Source organism: Crinia signifera, chromosome 3, assembly GCF_055691185.1.
Source record: "Crinia signifera chromosome 3, ASM5569118v1, whole genome shotgun sequence".
Classification (NCBI taxonomy): Eukaryota; Metazoa; Chordata; class Amphibia; order Anura; family Myobatrachidae; genus Crinia; species Crinia signifera.
This window is the reverse complement of record NC_139219.1, coordinates 140,805,418-140,826,582: the sequence shown is the minus strand read 5'-3', so window position 1 is coordinate 140,826,582 and position 21,165 is coordinate 140,805,418. Positions and strand designations below refer to the sequence as shown.

Below are 21,165 nucleotides of genomic sequence, written 5' to 3'. Positions count from 1 at the left end.
TGTGCCCATCCTAATTAACATGTCACATGACACCTTCCAAGTGTGACCTGGGGAACCTATCAGCGGTTTATGCTCCCTCACTGCACTGCGGATCCCTTGTGGTGCCATATAAATAATGGATGACAATAATAATAATAATAATAATATAGTCTTGTCACAGTGCCTTAGGCAGAAGGTGAAGACTTTGGGTGAGATTTAATAAGATGAGAGATTCAGAAAGTGAGAGATTTAGTAAGAAATCTTCAGGTTTTTTTAAAGCGGTGATCATTTACACTGCAAAATCAGTGTAAATGATTGCCGCTTTTAAAAAAAAAATGGAGATTTCTTACCAAATCTCTAACTTTCTGAATCTTTCATCCAATTGAATCTCACCCTATGTGGCCAAACACCAACATAACATTCTTAGACAACATACAGCAGTAGAGATTGCCCTTTTGGTGAATGAAAGTGTGTCTAAAATAATAATTAGAAAGGAAAACACATAAGACTTAAAATTGAGCCTCATACAAGAATAGAATATGATGAGGGTTAAAAAAAAATCAGTACTTTTGTATTAGCAGGGCGCCCATTACGTAGTTTGCGTAGTGGTGTATTGAGAATACCAATACACCACTATGCTGGCTACTTAAACTACGTAACTTACATAACTTGTTCAGGAGCTGTGCTAATACACAATGGTTCATATCCCCACTATCCACATCATACCCCCATACTCCACGTGGGTGTGGAGTTAATTTTATAAAGTGTGGAGAGCGCAGCGAGCCACCGAGCCCGAAGCGTGGCTAAGCAGCTGTTGTTTCACGTTATTTCATGTTATATGTATGCTAAATTCACCTAGTTGCTGTAAGAGTAGATATACTGTAGTTAAGAGCATTCATGTCAGTTAAAGGTTGTTTATTGTGAGTTACTGTTAGTGTATACCTGTGCTGACATAACTATTTACAGTCGGTGAAACTTCTACATTTTCACAAAATGATGTTTTATACAGATCACATTTCATTGGTGCAAACTAGCAAACATAATGCAGATTGCTGTTGCCTTTGATTATTGCTCTTGTTTTTGGTGATCAATATGAACATTATAAATCTTATTGTATTCATTGTGATATACATGTGTATTGGTGAATATAAACGTATTCATTTATTATCCATATACAGTATATAAATAGGCTGCTTATGGACATTGTGCCTAATATGGAGATGTACGTAAACCCAATGGCAGAAGTACATATCCAATAGAGGAGTGCCTGCACATCTATGGGTCCTGCTTTCTCACACAGTATCCCCTGAGCCACAGACTAATTTACAGGCAATTATCGTATGGGAGCTGTGCAGGGGCGGATCCAGGATAAAATGACAGGGGGGGCACCATGATAAAAGAGGGTTTAGGTGGGGGGGGCGCTGTTAGTGGTGCCAGTGCACATGCTAAGAGAGCGGCAGAGAGAGGGTGGGAATGGGATTAAAAATAGGCCCTGGCATTTAAAGTATGCAGGCTCACCATGGTGACAAAAGTGAAGGATGAAGTTTTGCACGCGCCAAAGGCGCGCTCCGGAAAATGTGGTGTGGCCACTCAACAGGGGGCGCGTTCTTGAGTGTAGTGTACAACACCATATACAACCTCTACATATTATGCAACAAAATACTAGACCCCATTATACTTGCCCCTTACACATGATGCCAAATGGAATGAGCCAAAATTTACATAATGCCAAACGGATTGAGCCAAAATTCAAATAATGCCACATGAATTGTGTCAAAATTCACATCAAGCCACACGGATTGAGCCAAAATTCACATAATGCCACATGGATTCAGCCAAAATCCAAATAGTGCCATATGGATTGTGTCAAAATTCACATAATGCAGGGGTGGATTGGGCCACCGGGATACCGGGAGAAATCCCGCTGGGCCGGCCCAATCCACCCTCTGTCGGGCCGGCTGGTCATGTCTGCCGGCCGGCCTGGTTACCCGGAGGTCAGTCCGGCCGGCAGCAGTTCGGGCAGCTCACTAAGCTGCCAGCACTGCACTGCAATAGCTGCCGCACCCCGCACACCGCACGCCGCACCCCGCAACGCTGGATTCTGAATCTGCACAGTGCTGTGCCGTGCGGACTCCGACTGTCTCAGAGCAGGCCCAGCGTTAGGAGAGAGCCGCCGCGGGATAGGACCAGAATATCGACGGTAGGCGTGGCTTCATTACCCACGCTATGCAGAGTACGCACCAGGTCCACAGCCTGGCCCTGCCGCCCCCAAGAGAGGAGGGAACCGCCGACCCGGATCTTGGAGGATTGAGGCATATACGAGTAGTATTTTTCAGGGGGAGGGAGGAGAAATATGTTAATATGCAATGTGTGTGTGTTGGGGGGGGGGGAGGAGAGTGTGTTCATATACAGTATGTGTGTGGGAGGGATGTGTACATAAACATATATTTGTGGGGGGATGTGCGTATATAGTATGTGTGTGTGTCGGATAGGGGGGTTGGTGTATATACAGTATGTCTGTCTGTGGGGAACGCTAAGCAGAAGTGCGCAGCTCACTATTATTGCTGTGCTGTGTCTCCAGGCTTCCTTGACTTCCGCCACTGTGTCCATGTCTGCCGTGCTGTCCGCCACGGATGTTACTGGGAGAAGTGTGTGCATACATGGATATCCGGGACAGATTAGCGCATCTGCTGTAAGGGACTCCCTGCCACATGATGAAACTAAAGCAGGTGCAAAGGGCAAGGTTAGTACACTACACCACACTACACTACATCGCCCCTGACAGCCCAAACCATATACCCTACAGCCTAACCCTAACCATACACCCCGCAGGCAGGCTAACCCTAACCATACACCCCACGCAGGCAGCCTAATCCTAACCATACCACCCCCAATAGCCTAACCATAACGCCCCACACAGCCTAACCCTAACCATACACCCCACGCAGGCAGCCTAATCCAATCCATACCACCCCCATAGCCTAACCATAACGCCTCCACAGCCTAACCCTAACCATACACCCCCCCCCACACACACACAGCCTTGCTCTACCCATACACGCATACTCCCCTCCCTGCATCCTCTGTCACTCTGCGTTCCCCCCTCACACTCTGCATCCTGTGCCACCATGTCACCCTCACAATCTGTGTCCTATGCCACCCTGCATACGTCCTCCCATGCGCCTATTCTGCAGCCTGAGGGGCTGGGGACATAGCTAGCAGCTCAGAGAACCACTAGCAATGCCCCCCACAGTGGTGAAAATGGGGCGTGGCCTCGTTGAAATAGGCCACACCCCCATATTGCTAGACCACACCCCCAAAAAAATTGCACGCGCCTTCGGCACGCAACAGTTCACCCCCCCGCCCCTCCCCCACATTAGGGCTGCTTCAGAATATTTCCCGGGCTGGTTTTAATTCCCAATCCGCCCCTGACATAATGCCACACGGATTGAGCCAAAATTTTCATAATAACACACGGAGTGAGCCAAAATTCACATAATGCCAAATGGATTGAGCCAAAATAAGCATAATGCTACACGGATTGAGCCAAAATAAGCATAATGCTACACGGATTGAGCCAAAATAAGCATAATGCCACACGGATTGAGCCAAAATTCACATAATGCCACACGTATTGAGCCAAAATTCACATAATGCCACACGGATTGAGCCAGAATTCACATAATGCCACACAGATTAAGCCAAAATTCACAATACGTTTCATAAACAGGAACATTGTCCACCAAAGGCACGCATTAAACATTTACACCATAATATCCATTATACGTTAAGTTACACGCCATTATATCCATTATTTATTATGTCAAACACCATAATGCCTATTAAAAATTATGCTACATAAGTGCTGCTTATCTACATGCTCATTGCCAAGGGTTCCATGCTCATTGCCAGAGGTTCCATGCTCATTGCCATGTGGGATTACATGCTCATTGCCAAGGGGAATACATGCTCGCGGTAAATGGGGGACAGCCGCCAGGCAGAAGTGATAGCCACTGACAGTGGCAGAGCCTGGCTGTATACAGAGCACTGCAGGTCCCGGCTATTTGAAATAAAGTAATACCCCTTTCGCACCAGAAAATGCATTCCCAGGTTGGTCCCTTTTACACCAGCCTAGTCTCTGCATTTTCTTGTGTGAGGGGGAGAGAAAACCACCCCTCCCCCCCTTTAACCAGTTATCTTATTTAACCGGCTATATCTTCGGAACCAACTGATCCATTTACATGAGACAAGTATCATATTGAAGAACTTTTAAGTGGGCTTTGAATGATTTTGGTCCAGTGAAACTGGAACGTTTGGTTCCAGAGTAATCTACCCTCAAAGAATATGAACAGCCATGAAATTACATTTCTGAAATAAAAAAATTAGTTTACACGTAATATCTCTGGAAACTATTGACCGATATGGAACAGCCTGGTATCATATTGAAGGCCCAGCGATTTGGAATTGAATGAAATCAACCACAAGCTTCTGTGATGCCAGGGGAGGAACTGGCAGCCATCGGAACCAGGTGGGGGTCGGAATTGACCGGTCCCATATTATCCTATGGGGAAAAAACGTTACAGCTTTGCCAGGCGATATCTCTGGTTCCCGGGGGGCTAGAGACACGGGGCTGGGCTCGTTGGAAAGCCCTGGTCCTCAGCTACAAAATGAAATGACAGGGGGGGCACGTGCCCGGGTGCCCCCCCCCCCCCCCCCTGAATCCGCCACTGGAGCTGTGCTGGAGGAAGCATTTAACATTCCCAAAAATGGGGTATCACCCAAACAATCTAAGGGCCAGATGTACTAAGCTTGAAAAGTGATAAAATTAAGAATGATAAACAACAACCAACCAATCAGCTCCTCACTGCCATGTCACAGGTTGGGTTTGAATAATGACAGGTAGGAGCTGATTGGTTGGTGGTTTATCACTCCAATGCATATTTCCTGCGCCCGCAGCAAGAACAGCCCATCCATTTTGTGAAACCTGAGGGTTAAGGCTCCCATATATCAGCAATCTGCAGTCCACGATTTTGCAATTTCTCCTATGATTGTACAATGTCTCAATCTTGCAGTCTGCACCCACGCACAACATATATTTACCAGTAATCTGCAGATGTTTTTCCTCTTTGCACTGGAACTTCAAATTTAAAGAAGTGCCCATACACCATCTAATTGATGGCAGTTGTATTGTATGATTGTCAAAACAGTCCCAAAAAAGACTGATCACCACCATAGTACTGTACATTAGCAATTGCAAGTCCAATTCATTGCAGATGACCAACATTTGGTCAATCTACAGTGGTGATTGCAATCATAAAATTGTCAAATTGACCCCAATTATCACTTAGATAAGTGATGTTCATGTAAATGATCCAATGCTGAGTTTTCAGACACAGCAGCGGACCACACAAGCATGTAGAAGGCATCTTACTTACAGATGGAGCCACTGTCATCTATGTTGCTTATGGCGCTTGTCCGACAACTCGTCACAGCATGTCTAGTCACACAGCGGCGCAATGTGTATGGCATTACCGGTGAGTGCAATACCAGCTAAGGAAGATTGCTGCAACACATTGGTTTGCATTTACAGTATATACACTACGCTATTTTTATTAAATGATTTGCCTAGGAGACCTGGATGCCCACACAAGCCTACCGTCAATAGACTGTTGCTTTAAACCATTTTTTTTTTCATTTAGTGCACTCATTTTCTTTACTAGTTTACAGTAGAGTATTTTTTTTTCACTCTCTCCACCTGACCACTGGTCTGTGTGTGCAGTATACAGAATAGTAAAATTATAGTTGTTACGGTATACTGTTATACTGCTCAGAAAGGTAGTTTCATCACGGAAACAGTTTTTTGTGTATATGCATAAATATATTAAACATTCGTTTCATAAAAGTTTCATAAACCCCCCCAAAATAAAATAAAAAACAAATCACACTCTAAGAATCAAACCCAGGTCTCCAAGCACGGGCCCTTATTCTGATTGATGCGGACTTTACCGCGTTCTTACGGATTGCGTCTTTACGGCGTCTGCGCATGCGTGGAGAACGCTACGCGCATGTGCCACGCCTTGACTCGGTACCAGTTCAGACAAAGCCCGTCCAAAACTGGTCACCGCAATCAGTCGGGAAATAGGGGCGTATTATGGGCGTCATGCGGAATGACACATGGGCGTAGTTTCAAAGTGGGCAAAACGGGGCGGAAACATGGGCGGACACGGGGGAGTACACTTATGTTGGGGGGCGTACATTCGGAAACCACTCCGAATGCACGCGAGCAAAAAGGGCTGAAATGTGCGGTGTCCACAAGTGTACTATTGCTTTGCGGACACCACTCGTTCATGCGGTAGGCGAACGTACGCCTAATGACTACAACCATTGATTCCAATTCCAAATAAGCAGTTTTTTATGAGGATAGGTAATTGAATAAGTGGGTCATGTGATGTCTTGCAGAAGATACTTCATAGTGGGTTGTTTGGCGTAAATCCTCCGCTTACGTGCGGTAGCACCGCTTGGCTCCCGTTCGGATGCGGTATTCCCGAGCATACCCTGTAATACTCTGTAATACCGTGCAGAATCGGAGTGTTTCTCCCGCACACGCATGGTTTGTATGTCGTCCGTAAACACGCCCTGTTCTTAAAGAGTGAGTCCGTCCGAATGCGGAGGACACGTGGGCGTTTCTACGGACGATGGCCGCATGCGGCAAAACACCGTGGCGTGCGGACCGCTCCGTAAGAATGCGGGAATTTCCGCACAGATCAGAATAAGGGCCAACGGAGAGTGGCACACTTATCCACTAGCCTACAACACCTGGTGATAGCAACCCATGCTCATGAGTCAATGTAAGGTGTGATCCCTTGCCATCAGTTATGCTTATGCCGTATTGGATAAATAAGCATGGCTTCATCTGTAGACACTTTTTATATGTACTGTACACAGCATTTATTTATAAATGTTATATTTGGTTATCTGGTATTAATCATATTTATTTTACATAATCACAGTCTCCAATTTAAGTAGATGATTATATGATGTTCAGTCTTGTTAATCACTGTGTATTATTCCTGCTTGCAATACAAACACCTGCTAAGTATTTAGATGACAGAATGATATTTATTGGCTTTTAATGATTACATTAAACTGTTTAATTGTTAGGCATGGTGGAAGCTACCCACACATCTAAAAGACTATGGGGCTGATTTATCACCATCTGCCTGCATCTTTAGATGTGCTGTGATAATATCAGACCAACTGGCAATGCAAAAACTGACATCGAACTTACAGTATGGGTAAAATGTAATAGGATGAGAGATTCAGAAAGTGAGATATTTGGTAAGAAATTTCCAGGTTTTTGTAAAATCATTTACACTGCAAAACCAGTTTGATTTGGAAGTGTAAATGATTGCCGCTTTAAAAAACCTGGAGGTCTCTTCCTAAATCTCTTTCTGAATCTGTCATCGTATTAAATTTCGCCCTATGTATCAATAATCGCATGCAGGGACAGAGTTAGGGAAATAAGCTCAGTCCCTGGGATGGGTCTCCGCAGCACTATGGGGGTATTTTTCAGAAAAATACCCCTATCCCGTGCTGCACATGCTGTGCTGTCATCAACATCGCCCCTACCACCTTTGTGACGACTCCTCTGAAGAGTTATTATCATAGGGCTCACTGCAAATTTTTTTAAGAACATTTGAACTGGTCACATTTCCCGGTACTTGTTTAGTTTCACTGCGGCAGTTACATAGTTTACATAGTGCTGTATTGAGAATACCAATACAGCACTACGCTACCTAGGTAAGCTACGTAAGTGCTTCAGGAGCCCTAAAACTACACAATGGTTAATATCCCCACTATCCACGGCATACCCCCAGTATACACGTCGGCGTGGAGTTGTTTTTACAAAGTGTGGTGAGCGCAGCGAGCCCCACGAGGGGGCGTGGATGCGTGTCCGCTCGCCACGCTTCGGGCTCAGTGGCTCGCTGCACTCGCCACACTTTATAAAATCAACTCCACGCCGACGTGGATACTGGGGGGTATGACGTGGATAGTGTAGATATGACGTGGATAGTGGGGGAAATGTGTGTGTGTGTTGTGCTTTATACTTACCCTCCTCCGGCCCGGCCACCGCATCCATCAAGTCCACCGATGGCCAGCGTTCCGTCCCCCTCCTCCAGCACTGGCACTGGGGGAGCAGGGAAACCATGTGATGCTCCCCCAGCGGCAATACGCTGAATTACGTACGTTGCTGGCGCCGGGGAGTGACTGCAAGAGGAGGACTGAAAGCTGCTGCCGGGGAGTTATCGCTGACCGCAGGATGGTAAGTATAAAACAAAGAACCCACCACCCTGCCCCCTCTGCTCCCCATGTAGTTTCATGGCGCCGGCTACGCTGACAACATAGCTTAGGCTAGCGTGAAAACATAGCGTACAGCTGCCACCGTGAAACTAAACAAGTACCCATTTCCCATTATAAGTATAGGAAATGCTACCTGGTTACTAAAAATAATGTGAATGAAAACTGTTCCAAAAGTGTTTGCATGAATTCAGGTGATACTAAAATAATGCCAAAGGGAGAGAAAACACCCATTTTCAAATTATTTTAGAATAAAATCATTTTTTTATTGATGGGTTAGAATCAATCATACAAATATATTGGGGCAAAATGTACAATAAAAGACATTTGCAATACAAATATATGTGTATAGTCCTAATACATTCAACATTTAGCATTAAGTAAATAAGACAGATCTGGTAAATTATATATCTTAGAACTCCATTTTCTGGGCATTGACAATACCACCTTGTTTGATTGTACAGTATGAAACTCAAACAAAGTTAGGTCTGCTTTTCCAGTCGTACAGCAGAGCTGGACTGGCCATCTGGCCGAATTTGAGTCCCGCTGGTCGCTGTATGAGTATTGGCACTGGCCCCAGCTTTAAGAATATGGCCGCGGTTTAAGGAACATGGCCACCTCCTGCAATGAGGACCTGTCTAGACAGTGCAGGAGGACGGTCCAGTCTCCTGGTGAATCTTTCTGGCCTCCAGTCATCATCTTGTCTTCTTCATTCAAGTTATCTTAGTGAACTCCTTCTACACCAATCTATAGCCCTACATAGGTGTTCCTGTGTCCAGCTCTCAGTAAGGTCTCGTTAGTATGCCTCCCTTCTTATGTGAAGGACTTACATCCAACCAGCTACAGTAAATTCCCGCCACCAACTGACAAGGATCCGCTAGATTCTGGCCCACCGATGGACTCACAAAATACTCAGAGCGTGACAGGTGTCTTTCAGAGCGGGAAATGCAAGCTTTGACGAGATGGGCTCTTATCGTGGTCAGCCAAGTTACATTTTATGACAGGTTACATTTTCATGCTGACAATTAAAAAACTGCTATCATTAATTGTAATATATAGGATGCTTTATATGGTACTTGTATACTATCACGGCTCCCACGATGGGCATCGTACAGGGAAAAATCGCAGAGTTGAGAATAGAAAGTGTGACGAGCCCGAAGCGCGGCGAGCCCCGTGAGGGGACGCGGATACCTGTGAAGCCCGCGAGGGGACACGGATACCTGTGAAGGTATCCGCGTCCCCGCGCTGCGCTCGCCACACTTTCTATTCTCAACTCCACGCCGACGTGGATAGTGGGGGTATGAAAAGGTCGTAGGACGCGTACCGCCGCCCCTCACGGGCTCGCTTCGCTCGCCACGCTTCGGGTTGGCGTTGATAGTGGGGGTGATACAGTGTGAAAATGCCATTTGGGGTGCATTTTACATGATTTGAACACATGGCCATGATTTTTGTGAAAAATGGCATCGCAATGACATGCAATGCGATCGCTTGCGATTTTTTCACAAATGCATTAAAAACCCAGTAAAATCGCATCATATTGCATGCCATCACCTATGGCATGCGATGGGAGCCGTGATAGTATACAAGTACCCTTTATATTAATGTAAGCATCTGTGTGGAACATGCATAGGGTGGGATGCACTAAAGTGAAAATGCACTGCTGTGGGGGATATTGCCAGAAAAAGCTGTCGATACCTTATAGAAGCCTTGCAGCCTCTCCCAGCCTATTAGCCATTCTGCAACTTAAACAGCCACTTGAGAGCCCTGTATTGCAGGCACACAATTGCCCCATTAGTTTGCATATCCCGAAGGTATTGTTAACACATATATACTTAGCCTTTCCGCAACAGCACACTGCATTGACGTTCAGCTTCTGGCCAATCTATGTACAAAAGGACGCATTGACCGCAGACATTCTTGCATCCGCCGACCCAGACTGCAGTGCTATCCCATGGCTATGTATTTCATTAGTATGTCCCCAGTAGCAGTTAATTGCCGCTTTTATATATTGGAGTTGCACAGTGTAATATTATGTACTCGTTGTATCTTTGTTCTATTATGCACGCATGTTTATATGTCACTATGTTTACACAGGTTGCCTAGGTAACCCAGAGGCGCGTGTTCCCGGCGGAAGAGCCGGAAGTGAAACACCTCTAGCTTCCTGCTGCACACCAGGCAAGGACGCGGGTGACGGGCTCCCGCCTCTGCTCTCTCCTACCTGATAAAGGTAAGAGTCTTACTGTTCATTTTTTGTCACACTCTGCACCTTGAAAACAGGGTTTACCCCCGAAACGTCGGTCTCTAGTTTGCACATTTTTATGGCTACATAAAATAATCTTTTTCACAAGCCTCCGAGTGCCGCCTCTGTTCTTCTGCTTTACAAATTGTATTGGAAGGCACCGGAGCAAGCTGTATGACTGGGATTGAGTGCCGGTCCGCCCCACACCCTATTTCTATATATCTACAGATTGGGCTGCTGGGAAGGGCCCATACAGGAGAGCTGCACCAGTCTGAGTAATTAAAACCTGGGACACTATATGTTTGCTACAGCGATCAGCGCTTTTTGAGGATACATTGTTGTTGGATATATATATATATATATATATATATATATATATATATATATATCCTAAAAGAAAAGAGAGGAGCGCTCCCATAGTGCTTATAACGTTTTATTTCAGACAAAATGGTAAAAAATACTGGGGTAGATTTATTAAGCTTGGAGAAGAGATAAACTGCAGAAAAGGTAAAAGGAGATAAAGCACCAGCCAATCAGCTGTGTTTGAAAAAGACAGTTGGGAGCTGATTGGCTGTGCTTTATCTCCTTTTACCTTTTCTCCTCTTTATCTCCAGTTTATCTCTTCTCCAAGCTTAATAAATCTGCCCCACTGAGTCCAGCAGATATGTGAGGACTGGGTCACGTACCACAAGTGACGGTTAGGCACAACCGCGGGTGTTAACAGCATGTATTTGCGCTGCTCCAAGCAGCATAAACGATCAGAAGTGCTCTCACCACTCGTCTCGTCTCCACAGGTATGACCGACGCCAGGCCACGCCCCTACGCGTTTCGTCACTAGGACTTCGTCAGAGCGCTCCTCTCTTTTCTTTTAGAATACTTTTACCTGTGAATCCGGGTGCCCGCAAGGGTAATTAGTGGAGCTGCCGGTCGAAAGGACAGACCCCGAGTGCTTTAAGAAAAAGGATACAGACGGGACATTGGTTCCAGTTATTATTAACACTAAGGACTTGCGCACTATATTTGGACTTTTTTGGTGATTTCATATATATATATATATATTTATATATATATATACTGGTGTGTAGGTGGCGGCACTCACGGCGTCAGAAATGAAGACAAGCTACAGCAGGGTGAAGCTTAACGTTTCAATTCTCAAACAGAATTTTCTTCAGAAGCAATTTTACATGTAATGAATAGGGGTTTAAATACCTGATCCAGGGAGGTGCTCAGCCGTCCATCCCGAGATCCAACTTCCGCCAGCCTGATGATGTCACGGGCATTAGCCGGTTGCTAGGAGACGGATCACGCTGCCTGCGTGTATCCGTGTAGAGCATGCTTCCGCAAACAGCCTGTATCAATCAGGTTGGTTGAGACCTGTCACGTGGCCCGCTTGGTTGTTGTTGGTTGACAGGGGAACGTTCTGCCGGGGAAATAAACAAAAATACACGTAAACATAGTGAAAAATTAATAAAGGAAAAAAGGAGGGAAGAGACAATAGGTAATAATACACAAATCTATCACACAATTGCGGCGCTGACCATGGAAACGCATCATAGTAGAAAAACACCATTACTGAGAAAAATAGCTGTTTTAGAAAAAGCAATTAAGGTTCAGCTGTTCGTTTAGTCCATTAGGGCTGACAGTGTCCAGGGTGTGGATCCACCGTGCCTCTTTTTGTAAGAGGGCTTTTGCCCGGTCTCCACCTCTAGGGTTAATGGGTACACTGTCAATGATTTTATATCTGATGGTTGCTGGTTGTGTCTCATGATCTGAAAATGTCTAGCAACCGGTTGCTCTGAATCACGCTCCTCCGATGCCAATCGGATGGCACTTCTGTGTTGTGCCATCCTCTCCTTGAATTTGCACGTGGTCTTGCCCACGTATAAAAGACCGCAAGGACATTTTACAAGGTACACCACAAATGACGAATTACAGGAATAAATGTGTTTAATTTTAAACACTTTTCCTGTTCTTGGGTGCGTGAATGTGTCACCTGTTTCCAAAAAGTTACAGGTGGCACACCCCAGGCACTGGTAGTTGCAACTAGTGGCAGGGGCGAAGGTGGGAGGCGGAGCAAAGGTCACAGTCAGTGACTATTACGCTGTCTGCACGCACAGCACGTCATCTGACCAACGGTGGGTGGGGACTGGGGTCCGGCACACTGGTGCTGCGCACTAAGGGGGGTGAGGGCAGAGACGGCAGCAGGGAGCTGGAGGAAAGCCCGGAGGCTTTTTTAGACAACCGGATTCCGGGAGAATCCCAGAATCCGGGAGACTGGAAAAGCCTTCAGGAGGGTTGCCACCCAAAATGGGAGATTCCCGGAAATCCGGGAGAGGTGGCAACCCTACCGACACATGAAGTGAAGTGACCGCTATTGTTACAGGGAGGCAGTGGGTAATGGGGGGATGGAAAAGGGTGACGGGGGGATGGAAAAGGGTGACAGGGGGATGGAAGAGGGAAGCAGTGGGTGTTAACTTAATAACAGGGCCGGTGCTAGGGTGTCCGGCGCCCTCCAGCAAACCATACATTTTGCGCCCTTTCACATTGCCATTGCAACAAGCTGCAGCCCGATTGTGGGAGTGTATGCAACATGCAATCCTATGGAGGATCTCGGGTGCATGTACATGTATGCATTCACCATCTCAGTGCTGTGTCCGCAAAATGTTGCAGGTACTAAAGGTGCCCATACATGCTGCAAGAATCGCATATGTTATGGGCTAGATCGCATCACATCGCACAGCATGCATGCAATGTGTGTGCGATGCGATCCGAAAGCAGTACATAAAGTATGTGCCGCACTCGTGACTGAGGGGGAAAGGAGGGGAGGTAAGGAGGAGATGGAAGAAGAGGGGAGGAGATAGAGGGGGCGGAGTGTTGAGGACTGGCAGTGGCACTGGCACAGCACACTGAGAAGAGGGAAGGAAGGGGAGGTGGCGCTTGTCATTTGATTGACAGCTGACAGGCGCAGGGAGCAATGGTTAGGGGGCGGATCCGGACAAGACATGTCATCCAGGCATTCAACGACATCGCTACATGCCACAGCGCAAGTGTCCGTGAGGAAGAGGGGGCAGGTCGCAGAAGGAGGACAGTGTGTGCGCGGTGCAGGGAGCTGCTCAGCCTCTCCATACTGCTGCCCACTGTCAGACAAGCGCTGCGGGCTGCGTGCAGGAGGCAGTGACAGTGAGGGCTGAGGTAGCTTTAGCAGAGCTGGGAGGGAGACAGCGCCTTTTCAACATGGCGTCTCCCTGCTTTGCAGGAGCTGCTGAGTGGGTAGCGCCGGCCCTGCTTAATAAGTTATACCCTGTCCCCCCTCCACAGGCACATTTGCCTGAGGGTCAGCAACATAGTCGTGACCCCATGCTGAGGTGGTCGGGACCCACTTTGGGGTCAGGACCCACAGTTTGAGAACCTCTGCCCTAGGATATAAGGAGGTCCATTATCCTCAAACTTTAGAGGGTCTTGTGCGATTGGCACTTTCTGTTTCTCTTTATTACAATGTTAACAAATATATATATTTACCATTCTCATAGAGCTGTAGATTCTCCTAAACCCGAAGCAATGAGTGCTAGAGACTTGTTGCAGTTACTGTATCTCTATGAAAGTCCAATTCACACTCTGTATTTCCGGTACTTATGTAGTACCAGGGCACCCAATTTACATACATACGCTTGCGCAAGAAACTCGCATTGCATCGCACGTCCCGTTTTAGTGCCGTGCGATGTAGTTAATATGGATGGAATATGGATGGACGTTTGTTAGTTATCATACTATGCTTTCAGAATAAGCTTAAGCGTAGTCAGTCAGAACTTGCGTAAGTGTTCCCGGTCTCTGTCAGATTCATTCTGAGGTAAATAACTAATAGTGATGGCTGCTTCAATGAGTGCTCAGAACGCGACAGAAGTGACAGTCTTGGGAGGTGAACAACTCACCATGTTCACCTTGCCTAATACAGAGGTGGAGGCTGTAATGTTTTTCAGCGACACCAGTTGCTGCCGGTCACACGTTGTGTGAACTGCCATCCGATGCGGCTATCCCTGAAGGAAAGCAAGTGGTGCTGCCACATTAAGGCCTGCCGCAAAAAGGTCAGTCTGAGAGCGGCGCACTGGTTCCCGGGGTGCTGGTTACCCTTCCTCACCCTGGTCCATCTACTCCTGGGCCGAGGAACTGAAAAGTGTGGTGTAGTGTGACCGAGAACTGCACATGTCCATCAAAACCACCGTGCAGTACAACATCTTGATAAGGGAGGCATGCTATCGACTTACTTTCCTAGCCCCATAGGCAAATTGGCGGTCCTGGCCTGGAGGTCGAAAGGATTGAAAGCCTCTTCGAGAAGAGAAAGAATTATATGGGGAGTATCAGATGGCGTAAATTCATCCCAGTTGCCCGGAGGCAAGGTTAGTATTGGTGCCCCCCGAATAGCTCATTCAGTAAGGTGTCTGTCTCCAGTAAGGTCATGGGATCTAATACAGGGTGTGACACTTGAAAACATTATTGTCGAAGGGGGAGTAAGCCACATTAGCAATATCAACTGCTTTCAATTAACTGATTCAAACTCAAGGGGAGGAGAGGTGCCCCCTTGGGAGCAGGAGCCCGGCGGCAAATGACTCCATTGACTCCCAGAGTTCTGGGGAGGATGCTGCCTCAGCAATGGATTTTCGGAGGGATCTGCAGGGAGACAGGTGCATGCTTTATCACTGCAGTTGAAAAGATAGATGCCTTCAACGTACATGTTGCTCCGGGATCAATAATCTACTCAGATTGCTGGAGAGCATATAATACAGAGCAACTACAGCAGGCAGGTTATGAGCACGCACGCGTGAACCATTGCTATACTTTTGTTGACCCAGTGTCAGGGCGCCATAGAGGAACATCCCGGCAACATTTGGAGTCATACCTCCAAGAGTTCATGTGGAGGAAGAGTCTGGGTGCTGCGAATCCCTATGCCCTAATTCTGCATGCTCTCATACTCCTGCCACTGCCTTCATATTGACTGAATTTTTCAGTTTTTTTCTTCATTAATTGTCATTATTCTTGTTTCTTCTATAAATGTCATTAATTATTGTGTTTTATTGATTAATAATTATTAAGTAAATTTACAGTTTATCGTTAACACATGTCCTCGTTACTGTGTCAGATGTATGATATGGTTGGTGTGAATGTTTTCCTCTCTTGCACTCTTTGCACTCTTCCCGACCTTTTCATACCCCCACTATCCACGTCGGTGTGGAGTGGATTTTATATAGTTTGGCGAGCGCAGAGTGCCGCCACGCTTCGGGCTTGGTGGCTCACTGCGCTCGCCACACTATATAAAATCAACTCCACACCGACGTGGATAGTGGAGGTATGAAAAGGTCAAGAGGACACGTTCCACACCCCTTCATGGGGATCGCTGCGCTCGCCACACTTCGGGGTGGCATAGATAGTGGGGGGGTACCTAAAAATCACATAGCATGTCATTGCAGTGTAGTAAAGTTAATGGCATCCCACCCTATAAAATCGCATGCAATAGCATGCAATTTTGCATCAGGTGCAATGGCATGCGATGCGATAAGCCCTGGGAGAGAGAGCAGTGAATAAATTACTTAGGAAGAGTGCAACGCATTGTATGGTACTAAAACGGGACATGCAATGCGATTTCCTTACGCAGAATAGCTCACTAAGCAAATTGCTTAGTGGGCACCCTGTTACTACATACAGGGCCAGTGCTAGGCTTTCCTGCACCCTAGGCAAAATTTTAGCTTGCCGCCCCTACTCCCTGAAAATCTACTTTTGAGCCGCCAGCGTTCATCCTGCCTCCAGCTCAGGCATGTCAATGTTCTGCGACTCTCCCTCCTCCATTGCCAACTGCTACTGCCACAGGTAAAGATATAGCCCAGTCCCGCTGCTGACAGGGCCGGATTTGTGCCTAGGCTCGTGAGGCACAGGCCTCAGGGCGGCACCAATTAAGGGCGGCAGGCAGGCTGACATTCTGTTAAATGGCACAGCGGGTGGGCAGCGGCAAGTGACGAGCGCCGCTGCCGTAGACTTGAATTATCATATGTAGGCGGCAGCGTCGTTTGTCACCCGCCACTGCCCACCCACTCTGCCATGCACATTACATCACCGCTTAGTGGCTGGGTCCGGGCTCACTGCTGCCGACTTCCGCCCATTGGCTACTCTACACACACACAGTCTATTGGCTGCTGTGTATCCAGCAGCTGAGCGGCGCGCAGATCCCCATGCGCTCATCACAGTGTGTGAGCCGGAGAGAGACTGACGGAGACACTGTGCTAATCACTGTACTAATAAGTGCCTCCCTCCCTCCGGGTCCTCTGTACAGTGAGTAGTCCAGAGTGCTTAAAAAAATATTAAGGTGGGCTACAGTTACATTTTTATGAAACATATATAAATAGCAATGTATATACATATATGATTACATTAAAAAAGGGGGAGAGGGGACACACAAAAATGTTGTGCCTAGGGGCAACCTGACCCCTAAATTCGCCCCTGGCTGCTGATGTTCAGTAGCCACCAAACAGGTCGTGGCAGGGACTTGAAAAAATATAAAAAACAACTAAATAAAAATGACAGCGGTTTGAGGGTACAGCATACCTGCGACATATTTCTAACAGATATGCCTTACCAATGCCATGCTACTTGCAGCACTGGTTCAGGGTTCCCATCCTGTGACCAGCCACAGTAGCCTACTCCTGTTGATTATTCCTGCACCCTGTCATCAACACTGACTGGGAACTGCTGCAAGTACATTCCCAGCATGTTCCCAGCAGTAGCCCCAGGCCAGGCTGTCACAAACAAGAAGGCATGGAGAGAGAGAATAGAGATGAGAGGGGAAGCCCCTCCTCCTCCTACCCTCAGCCTGGATCGCATCCCCAGCATCCAAGTCACTCACTGCCCCCAGAGAGCCAACACGGGGTTTGCAGAGAGTCACGCTGTTTGCTGCTGTGCATCCCTTTGTGCGCCCGCTGGCAACCCGGCACTGTCTGCGTAGCTGTGTCAGTGCTCTAGCAGGATTTCACCTGACTGCCCGCCTCTCCTCCGTCCGATTTACAGCATTTGACAGCCGCCAAAAAGTCACACAGACAGTGCCGCATTGCCTGTGGTCGCACAAAGAGATGCACACAGCGCGGTTCTCTGCAACCCCGTGTTAGCGCCTCTGCCATATTTGGGAGGAGGAAGCTGACCCTTGCCCCTTTCCAATGCCCCTGCTTGTGTTGTAAAATAATGTAGTCTCTTTCAGAGACATATTATTGTGATGATCCCTTCAGTTCTGCCCCCTCAATGCAGCTGCCTAATGGTAGCACCGGCCCTGACTACATAAGGGAAACGGTCATCTGTCAGACCACACTTAGGTCGACAGTCATTAGGTCGACCCCGGAAGGTCGACTGGCCCCATGGTCGACAGGGTTAAAGGTCGACAGGGTTAAAGGTCGACATGGGCCAGGGTCGACATGTGTTTAGGTCGACAGTCATTAGGTCGACATGAGTTTTTCACTGTTTTTTGAGCCGACATGTGCCGACAGGCAGTATTTCATGCCCTACCATCCACTAGGGCGAGGTGGGAGAATAAAATAGTGTGCCGAGCGTAGCGAGGTACCGTGCCCGAAGCATAGCGAGCGAAGCGAGCAGCTGCGGTTCAACTCCAACTGTGTCCATGTCGACTGTGTCGTCATTCGGGTAAAAAAACAGTGAAAAACTCATGTCGACCTAATGACTGTCGACCTAAACCAATGTCGACCTTGGCCCATGTCGACCTTAAGTCATGTCGACCTTGACCCATGTCGACCTTTAACCCTGTCGACCTTGGGGCCAGTCGACCTTCCGGGGATGACCTAATGACTGTAGACCTAAGTCTGGTCTGACAGATGTACCGATTCCCTACATAAGTACCGTATTTCCTTACAGGTATCACCACACAGGTTACTTCCCATAAGTACACCTTCTGCCTTCATACGTCATCCAGGTGTGTCAGTGTTACCAGGCTACAGAACTCAGGAAGAAGTACAGCGTTTCAGGGAATGTTGGGTGTGACATATGACAACAGAAAACGTAAGATTCTAAATGGGAGGGGACTTCCAGAAATACAGGAGTAGTATAGAAGGAAGTCAGTGTGAGAATACATGTGTTTCAAATGCAACTACTAGTGTCTTCAGAGGCTCAGTGCCATCTTAATATTCCACACAATGATCCACTACTGAGGACGATTCATTTATGTACAAGACTCCATGTGTAAGATATAATGCAAACTGCAATTCAACATTATTGGCAACCTGGTGTAGAATGCGACTTCCTCTGCTGCTCATGTTACTGCTACTACCACAGTCTGAATCAGGTAAACACAGAGCATGATTTGGTAGGTGTGAGTGTGCTGTACTATGGGTTACATGCCGTTACATGCCTGCTGATAGTTGTTTGGTAGAAACATATATAGAAATTTATTTTGTATTTCAATCTCCATTTCCCTTAGAATTGTGCTTACAATGCTTATTGGCAAGTTATGTGAGCCGCTTCTCATGGAGCGTTATAGCGCTCATGTAATCCAATAAAAACAGGTGCAACTGAACTTATGAACTAGCATAACAAAGCACATAGTACAAAGATTGCTTCTCTGCTGTCAACAGAAGGCTTCAAGTGGTTGTATAAAGGGTCAGTAATACCCAATATTTAAATATAACAAATATTCAATGGAGCACGCAATAATGGCATACAGTATATAATATAATGTCACTTTGGTATTAACTTTGTTCAGAATGTTAGTGATTTTTATTAAGATGTACAGTTTATAAAGAAATGTATACTGGAGTTATAGAAACATGGTAATAATAACAATAATATTATTGATATCGCAGTTTTTCTCCTAATATGAGGTCGACATGAAAATGGCAGACAGAAGAAAATGTTGACATGAGTTTTTTATGAGTTTTTTTTTTAAACTGACATGTTCTTGGGATACGTCACTAGGTATACAAGCTTTAGGTCAACACCACTAGGTTGACATGCATAAAGGTCGACATGACTGAAAGTCGGCATGGTGTTAGGTCAACAGGGTCATTAAGGTCAACACAAGCATTAGGTCGACATGGGGAAGGTCGATGTGGTTTTTCACTTTTTTCTTGAGCCGACATGTGCTGACAGGCGGTATTTCATGCCCTATCATCCACTTGGGGCTGGTGGTAGCATAAAACAGTGTGCCTAGCGTACCCCACGTCAACCTTCAGTCATGTCAACCTTCATGTAGGAGCCGGACTTGAGGCAAAGCCTGGGGGTAGGCTCCCCTGACAGGGTTTGTAGGGAGCTGATTAGCAGGATAGTCATAGAAGGGGTGTCAAAGGAGAGGGTCATAGTGGGAGGGGCTTAACGGGGTGTTGGAGGGGTTTATAAGCAGGGTTCAGGCGGGAAATAGGGGTCACTGGGAGAATTTTTTCAACAGCTAAGCAGCTCTGGCATCTCCCATGGCTTCCCCAGGTGACGCTGATGCGGAGGTATCCGCTGCGCTTGCTGCCCTTAGGGAGGCAGCGGGCACTAGAGGGGTTGAGTGGCTGCAGCAGCAGATGTCCGGTCTGCTGGGGGGACTGGGAGCAGCAACGCAAGAGGCTGCTCCAGCGGGTGCACGGCCTCGGAGGTCTAGGCCTCCGGAGCGCTTCAGCCCATCTGTGTCCCCCAGGGTTCAGCGCCGTTCACGGAGCCCCGTCAGGGACCCTCCAGGCCAGGCTGCGGGCCGGGCACCTTCCGCCCGCAGGACCAGGTCTGGGAGGAATCCAGCTAGCAGGCGGAACCCTCCGCGCGGGGGGGATCCCCCCCCCCCCGTGCAAGAAGATCCGGCGGTGCGGGGTGCTGGACCTGGAGCGGCGGGGCATGCGGCGCATGCTGCTGCCCAGCGCGGTGTGATTCGTGCCAGGGGGGCAGAAGTACGGGCTGAGGAACGCAGGCCTGGTACACGGAGCGAGCGGCGCCCATCTGGCTCCGCCTCCAATGAGGTCACGCCGGCTGGCGCTGTACCTGAGGGTCGCGATGACAGGAGAAGAGAGATGCCATCGTCAGCAGATGGAGAAGTACCTGGTCCTTCCACATTGGCTGGGGCTCGTCAGGACGCTGGATCTGCGGCTGCTGGGTTCACAGCCCCCAGGCAGCCTGGTGAGTCTGTCTCTATGTCTGTTAATGCTTTAGCGCAGAGTCAGGGGGGGGAGGGTTAGCCCTCCAAGGGGAGATGAGCAGGGGTTTTACTGAATTGTTGAGTGGTTTTGCAGATTGGGTGGCTGGTTTGCGGCAGGGGGCGGGGCCGTCCCCGGCGGCGGCGTGGGTGCCGCAGAATGCGGGCACACCAGCCAGCAATAGCGTGCCAGTCAGCAGTAGTGTGCTGGTTAACAGTGGGGTGCCGTTTAGCAGCGGGGTGCCGGTGGCCGGCAGTGGGCAAAGCAGCAGTAGTGCAGGGGTGCTAGGGAGCAGCGGGGAGACGCAGGAGGAGAGTGGGAGGCTCAGTGACACTGCAAAAGGGGAGGTGTATGTCTGTTTTGAGGGGCCATTGGGGGCCCACCTGAAGCAGGAAGTGAGGGAGAAGATTTGGAAAGGGGAATACGTGGATATTTTTTCAC

The 21,165-nt window shown here is 47.7% G+C and overlaps 1 protein-coding gene across 1 annotated transcript in view; it reads left to right on the top strand.

Moving 5' to 3' along the window:
- The first annotated feature begins 18,683 nt into the window (after positions 1–18,683).
- LOC146063823 (interleukin-20 receptor subunit alpha-like) overlaps positions 18,684–21,165 on the top strand; it is a 77,521-nt gene continuing 75,039 nt past the window's right edge. The window contains exon 1 of the mRNA XM_083176616.1: positions 18,684–18,905. Coding sequence (XP_083032742.1) covers positions 18,785–18,905 — 121 coding nt within the window. The 5' untranslated portion in view covers positions 18,684–18,784. The remainder of the gene's footprint in view (positions 18,906–21,165) is intronic.